Genomic DNA, 7,371 nt, shown 5'->3' on the forward strand with positions numbered 1-7,371 from the left:
GGTCTCCCCAACCGGTACTAAAGGGACCCCTTTAGTACCGGTTGTTTCAACCGGTATTAAAGGTCCATTTAGTACCAAACTAGCAATACTAGTTGTGAAATTGGTATTAAAAGGGATTCCCAACTGGTACTGATGACGCATTCCCAGTGTGGACTCATGGCTATACCATACGCAGGTAAGGTATTATGGGGATCCTTGCCTAGCTTACTACTCAACGAACGCGGTCATTTTTTTCTCGAATACGGAGAGCTATGGAGAGCTGCGTATCATTTATTAGGAATGAAAAATGGGATTGTTTATTACACAACGCAGTACGGTCACCGTTCGTTCGTCTACACATGTGAATCAGACGTTCTACCTATATATTTTGATCGTCTCGACGAGAGAGCTACGTAATGGTAAAGTCCAATTTCCATTTTAAGGATATCGTCCTAATAGAAGCGGAATAACTGATGGATAGCACCTGAAAAATAATGACCCAGCTGCATCATTGTATGCATACCGGAGACTACCTTATTTTTTTAACACAGTACAGACGCAGATGCTCACAACACGTACGTACATTCTCCCCTACGAACATACGCACGCACCCTACTCCTATGAGCATCTTCGAGAGACTGAGCCGGCAGATCCTCGAGATTGACGAAGTCACCACTGGCGCCTCGCTATCGACGGGCACGCCGCCTACTAATGAAAGCACGATGCTCACAACACGCACGCACACTCGCCCCTACGAACATACGCATGCAACCCTACCCCTATGAGCACCTCCGAGAGACTGAGGAGGCAGATCCTCGAGATTGACAAAGTCACCACTGGCGCCTCGCTATCGACGGACATGCCGCCTACCACTGAAAGCACAACGCCGGTTAAATCCTAGAATAAATCCAGGAAAATGCGAGCACCAATGCCAAGTCGAGGATTCCAACTCTGGTGGGAAGGTTCCACAGCTGAGCTACGCTCTCGATATGCATATGTGCAGCCAATCACACAATGAAACATATCGATCGCCTGATGATCGGAGGATAATGTGGATATGACTGGATGCACGAAGGCACAGGGCTCTTTCATAGCGCTTTCATTCAAAGTTGAAACCACTTATCGCACTCTCCTTAATTAAACAAAAGGCTTGCATTGCATGCATGGTCCTACAATGCCCAACAATCGATCCCTTCTTGTTACTAAAGTCCCTTGGTCGTACTGTGGCTTCTCTCTCTTTCTCTAGACTAGCTTGCATTGATCTACAGTGTGCTAAGGGATAATAGCATCTCGAAAGGTACACATCTAGGCGTGTTAACTAAAGTCCAAAGAAAGGTGCTCACCTTTATGATTGTCAAAAACAATTATTACCAACTAGTACAAAAACAATGCCACAAAAGCATGACACCATGTAAGTGCCCACCCCGTCTTTAGCTCGCGCTACCCCTCAACCTCTTGCATTTAGAAACGTGTCCACTTGAAAGTGCATCTTTAGATCATTATATTTGCATGTATATACAAATATATATATTTACATCATGCATCTATCATTCATGCACGGAGCTCTCACATCACCAAGCAAGTAACAAACAACTAACGAGAGAGAAGCCAGCAAAGGATTAGCTAGGAGATAAAGATGGGAGCACGTAAGAACGTACGGCTACCTCCCTCAAAAGGGCCAAAAGGGAATCGCTTACCCACGCCATTGGGCGTTCTAGGGGTATCTCCTCCATCACTTTGGGGGTATCTTGTGGCCTTATGATAGAGGGGTGTGCGTTTAAAGGCTAATGAGAGGGGAATCACGCATGCCCATTTGCAATAGCTTAATCCTCTGCGTTTGGCTTTAGTCGAGATTGATGCCCAAAAAAGGCATCGACAAAATGTGATCTATATATGCATCAAGATGAAATCAATCGGAGGCCATGGATGCACTTCTAGCTAGCTTCGTAGATATAGTTTAATTCGGTGAAAAGTTAATCGGATGCTAGAATTCGCCCAACGCTTTTGTATATATCTATATATTCGTATCCTTGTTAATCTAATAATTGTATGCGTGTATGCATATGCTACTGTATAAGAAAAGTTGATGCTACTACATGACCACACACACTACTTGATATGTATATGATTATGTGTATATAAGATGATGTTTTGTGATCAGTTTAGATGCTTCTCTCGGTCCGAAATTGTAGGTCGTTTTGACATTTTTAAGGTTCATAACTTTTTGCTAGTTTTCTAGATATTCACTATGTATAGATATATAGTAAAAATTATGAATCTAGAAATGCTAAAAAAATCTACAATTTGGGATGAATGGAGTAAATTTGTTTGATTCTTCACTGCTTCAAAGCAATAATCAGGTGCTACATTACATATATACAGAAGAACCATGTGTGCGTGTATAAAAAAGGAGACCAAATAAAGTTGCTGACTAGCTACTAGCTACATACCTAGCTAGCTTTCCTTTGCTAGCATGCGTGCATACATGCATGCATGTGATTGCTGATGCTCAAATCAGATGATGGAGCCACATGCCTGGAAGCTGGATAAGGACTGCCGAGCGTTTGTTAGCGACAGATAATGATTAGCTGAGCTTCTTGCTATTAGTACTTTGATGACATGCTTACGCATGATGTCATACAATATTAGTGGAAGGAAAGATGCCATCAATCCATGCAAGCAAATCTATTGCATGATGGTAGTCATTTTTTCCCCTTCTCAGAAGGCACTTTTGCGCCAGTCTTTGAACACATGGTACAGAAGAAAAGAGATCCTAACCAGCTAGAGGATAAGTCTCATGCTTTGTCATAGTACTGCCACTCTGCCAGCGATGATATCTAGCATCCGTACCTGCAAGAAATACTTGCAGTGAGTAGAGACTACAGAGGAGTGCTTCTACCTTTGCTTAAAATGCAAGAACGCCATTTTTTTTCTTTACAAAAACTCTTGTAGATGCACCTGGTAATGTAGGTTGTAAAAATAGACGTTCTTTTCAAAATATATTGATTTAGATACAGATGCTGGCGCACACTGTTACTGACCTGGCCTTTGCTTAAATAGTTCGATTAACAAGACCTAGATAGAGTGGTGCTATGCGCTAACTCAAACTTGTGGATAGTGGCCCAACTAAAGCCCAGTAATTTTACACTCCACCTTTTTTTTCTCCAAGTCAATTGTTAGGCCGAACTGGGCCGTACCCGCTAGAAGAGAGGAAGAAAAAAACATTCACTGGATGTGTGTAGCGGATTGAGGCAGCAAAGAGGAGAGAAAAATGATTCTGACTTCGTCTTGTTCTCGGCCGTTTGGTATGGGCTTTGTGGAGTTGTCTGGCCACGTAGATAAACGGCCCGCGTTTTGGCGCCAAACCTATCTGGCTTCCGGAATCAGGTAGTTATTTGGCACACGGCGCTTTAAGATTCGTGCAAGCAATTGAGGCTGTCCAATCCTACCGCCTCTGCTTTATCCTCGTTGCCGCGCTCGCACCGCCGCTGTGTCCTCGCCGCCGTCGAGCTTTGTCCGGAGGAGCGGGTGAGTGGTGGGGGGAGCGGCTGGCAACGAGGTCAGCGCTGGCCAAGGTGGTGGTTTAGGGTGGTAGGGTTAGGGTTTCGAGTTCCGAGGGTTCCATGGCTACCGCCCTTAGAAGAAGGTCAGGCAGCGGCGGAAGGTCCGGGGTGGGGAGGAGGAGGGGGGGGGGGGGCGAGTTGGCTGGCAGCATAGGTGAGGCGACGCTCGAGGCTAGACCCCCGGTGGGCTGCGACCGACGACGAGCGGAGGATTAGGAAGGGCAAGGTCGAGGGGGCGGCGGCGGACGGTGGGCAGGCAGCATGCCTACCGCCGGCCAGAGTGGTGGAGGAGGTGGCGGAGGAGGGATGGCCGGAGAAAGAAGAAGAGGAAGGTGATGAGCCTTGAATGGGTGGGAAGCTTCATCTCCTATCTAGCTCCCCCCGTTTTGTTGGGTCAAAATGGAGGAGGATCTATGCATCGGCTCCTGAAGAGGCACCCAAATCATCAACCACTACAGGTACCACTATACCATGTCCTCTAAAAAGAGTACCACTACCATGTTAGCACCTTTACATCCTTTACATGGGTATCACAGGTCAGAACATGCTCCAGGTTAGAACACATTCAAACAGAAAAGGAGCTTGCACAAGCATTTCTTGAGACAACCATGAAAATCATGCCCAGACAACACCTCCAGAAGCTGTTTCCATACCTGTATGGAAAAAAATAAAGCAAGTTGAAATAAATTTCATTTACAATAAACACCAACTCCAACAGCAAGCTCACTACAACAAACTATTCCAAAATATATATATTTCACAAAGAGAGTCACCGGTAACTATACATATGAAGGTTATCCCGAGTTCTGATTCTACTCAAAATGCTTCACAGATGAAAGACAAGTATACCTTCAGTAAGCAACTAAGCATGAATCCAGCACCTCAGCGTGATTATTTAGCATTCACCGGATATAAAGATGATTTGGTCAATAAAAAGGTGTCTAAAATAAAATTATGATATAAATGTCCAAGCAAACAGATGAAAGAGCTCACATGAAAAGATCCAGATCAACTACTTATTCTTTGCCCCGTGAAATATGCTAAACTAAGTTCCCTATCATTTGTTATGTAAGCATAATTCAGGTGGAAGAATAATCACCACCGCAGGCTATCATATTTAGCCATATCTCCCTCATCTTTAACTATCATGTTATCAATAACAACAAGACCTTGCAAGATTTCTTCCAATAGCCTTATGGCTCCATAGTTGTGCCAGACTGCATGGGAGTAACTGTGTTCTGGCAGATTGGCACTGCAAGCTTATTATTTGGACTGCATTTGCAATGCATGGTGGTCACACACAGATAGTGAACAAGAATGGTTAGACTGCTGAGAAAAAAGCTACCAGACTGGGCCCACACTAGCTAAATAGCTATCAGATCAGACCGACACTAAAAAAAGGTGCAGATAGTGCAAGTACCTCAACTATTGTTGCAAAACAATTTCTCCCGCAGAAGCTTCAAGCCTATTGCATGCTCAGCTTTCAGCTCATCAGTCATTTCCCTAGTATTCATGCCCATAAAAGAGTTGTATGTTTTCAGCATAGCAGCCTCCCTCTTGAGCCTCGCCGCCTCAACCTTTGCATCAGAAACCCGCAGCTGGACCTTTACGAACTCTTCATGGCGTTTTTTAGATGCAGCCTGAATATCCATGTACCTCTTTATATCTTCATCCAAACCATTGTTATTAGCCCTGACCTTGCCTTTGCCATTGCATTGTTTCTTAGCTTCTTTTACCGCTGTTGGATATTCCTTTTCCCTGGTATCTTCAGATGTGGGTGTGCTGTTCCCCACCTCTCCCTCATCACCCAGTTTCCTTTTGTTTGATTTCTCAAGGTCCTCCAGGACTGCATGCCACTTGGGTTCGTCACGGAGAACCTTCCAGCAATGCATAACTATGAATGGGCCTTCTTTATAGTCGTCCAAATAAATTTGCAGAGCCTTTTCTATCAATTGGTCATCCGATTGTCTGGTTTCTTCAATTGATGCAGCCTTCTTCAATGACCAGCAGAAAAATCCAACCCATCTCTTTATCTTTTGGAATCGATCTTTGAGATGCTTCACTTTCCTTTTCCGTTTTGTAGATGTAGTGCTGTTGTAGAATGCAAGTACATCTCCCCAGTATTGCTCATTTTTCTTGCCATCCGGGTCACTGGAATGGTTTAACCAGGCTTGCACCTACAATTTAGCTTACAAGGTCAGAGATAGCTTGATTCTTGTCGAAGGGCAATTTAATGACTTTACTTACCAATCTCAAGTCTTCATCTGGTTTCCATGACAAGCGCTTTTCAGTCCTAACATCATCACCATCATCAATGTTGATGGCAGGTTTGACTTTTGAAGCCAATGCAGCATGTTGAGTCATTGAAACATGAAGTGGTTGCGGTGGCCATGGTGGTGCGAAATAAGCATGACCATTCGGGGGAAAGCTTAGGAAACCACCAGGCATACTGCGATCCGTGCCATAGTAAAATGAAGCAGTCAATACCATATATTATCATGACACAATACAGCTGGTACAGACATTTAGAATCTGATTTCCTTCAAACAAGAGGGAGGGGCAACGAACTGTTCTAACTCTACCAAAAAGAGTCATTAAACAAAAAGTAAATTCATCAAAACATCTTCCCTAGATAGTACAATGTTTCTGGAATATTGGCCGAATTACCATTTCATCTTTCAATACGTGCAGTGAAATTAGCGATTAATCCTTAGCAACCATTTAGGCAAGCATAACCTCTAATTAACTCAATGTTCACAAAAAAACAGAAGGATATGCCGGCATGGAAACAGTTCATAGTTGCAGGATACAAAATCACGGGAGCGTCGTACAAACTGAACAAGGCTTGTATCTTCCTAGCATATATTTTATTTCCCAGCACAAGCAGAGAGCAGACTGCAGCCTTTATCAACTAGAAGTCGCAAGGATTTTGGGTGGAGATTCGAGTAAGAAAGTTGCCGCTACTTAAATTCTTTCGTCTACAAAAAACATAATCCCAACTCCAAAGTGTAGTCCATTTCTGATTTTTTTCCGCCTCCAAAAAACAAATGCTAGAGACATGAGGGGAAATACCCTGGAAAACCAAATCATGGCAAAACAACAGGAGAAAAACATATGGCACTTTGCCACCGGCCGAGGAACGAGCGCGACGGAAGCAGAAACCCACGATTTCTGGAGAAAGCGGTGAACAGTACCCGGCGAGCGCGACGTTGTGGGGCGCGGAGGCAGGGAGGCGGCCGCGGTCCCCCGGCGGCGCGAGCTCGGCGACGCGCAAGCCCTTGCGCTGCAGGTACTCCTGCACCTTCTTGTCCATCTCCTCGTCCTCCATTGCCGCCGCGGGGAGCCCAGCCGGCAAGCTCTAGGGTTTAGGGCTCGGATCCGACGAGCGAGACGGGGGTGCGCCGGGGAGGAAGACGGCGAGACACACGAGAAGGGAACGAGGAGTGGGGAGAGAGAGAAGGCCAGAAGGGGGTGGTTTGGACTTCATGTTGTTCTGGGCCGCTAACCGTAATCTACTTGATGGGCTGCATCTGGGTTCATCGGGCCGTGTTTTTAAGGTGGGTCAATTTAAGTTGAAGGCCCATCGCGTGTCTCTCTCAAAATCTTCTTAGACCGCGAGAGATAAGAGAATTCCGAGAGATAACTAGGTAATGCTGGGTCGTTTTCGGGCTCAGTGGCTCAAATAATTGGGCCAACAACCAACGGGCGCAACATTTTCCACAACTTGAAAGTTGTTAAATTCCTCTCAGAAAAAAGTTGCTAAATTTTATTTTAAAAAGTAGCTAAATCCTTCTAGAAAAAGTGGCAAAATAATGACTGGTAATTAGTA

At 44.8% G+C, this 7,371-nt stretch overlaps 1 protein-coding gene across 1 annotated transcript; it reads right to left on the reverse strand.

Annotated features, from left to right (window-relative positions):
* Positions 1 to 3,954: 3,954 nt before the first annotated feature.
* On the reverse strand, positions 3,955 to 6,995 carry LOC117851343 (uncharacterized). The gene is made up of 4 exons (XM_034733141.2): positions 6,737 to 6,995; positions 5,790 to 5,991; positions 4,963 to 5,719; positions 3,955 to 4,195 (listed from the first exon to the last, which is right to left on the reverse strand). The coding sequence occupies exons 1-3, from the start codon at positions 6,868 to 6,870 to the stop codon at positions 4,964 to 4,966; spliced, it is 1,092 nt and encodes a 363-aa protein (XP_034589032.1). The 5' UTR covers positions 6,871 to 6,995; the 3' UTR covers positions 3,955 to 4,195; position 4,963.
* Between the last annotated feature and the right edge of the window lie 376 nt (positions 6,996 to 7,371).

This window comes from Setaria viridis, chromosome 4, assembly GCF_005286985.2.
Source record: "Setaria viridis chromosome 4, Setaria_viridis_v4.0, whole genome shotgun sequence".
Lineage (NCBI taxonomy): Eukaryota > Viridiplantae > Streptophyta > Magnoliopsida > Poales > Poaceae > Setaria > Setaria viridis.

Bases quoted from the DNA above. Each gene is read 5' to 3' on its own strand.
- LOC117851343 (XM_034733141.2), bottom strand. From the start codon at position 6,870: ATGGAGGACGAGGAGATGGACAAGAAGGTGCAGGAGTACCTGCAGCGC. The intron at 5,992-6,736 runs GTACTGTTCACC...CACGGATCGCAG, and splicing joins CACAACGTCGCGCTCGCCGG to TATGCCTGGTGGTTTCCTAA. The intron at 5,720-5,789 runs GTAAGTAAAGTC...GCTAAATTGTAG, and splicing joins CAGATGAAGACTTGAGATTG to GTGCAAGCCTGGTTAAACCA.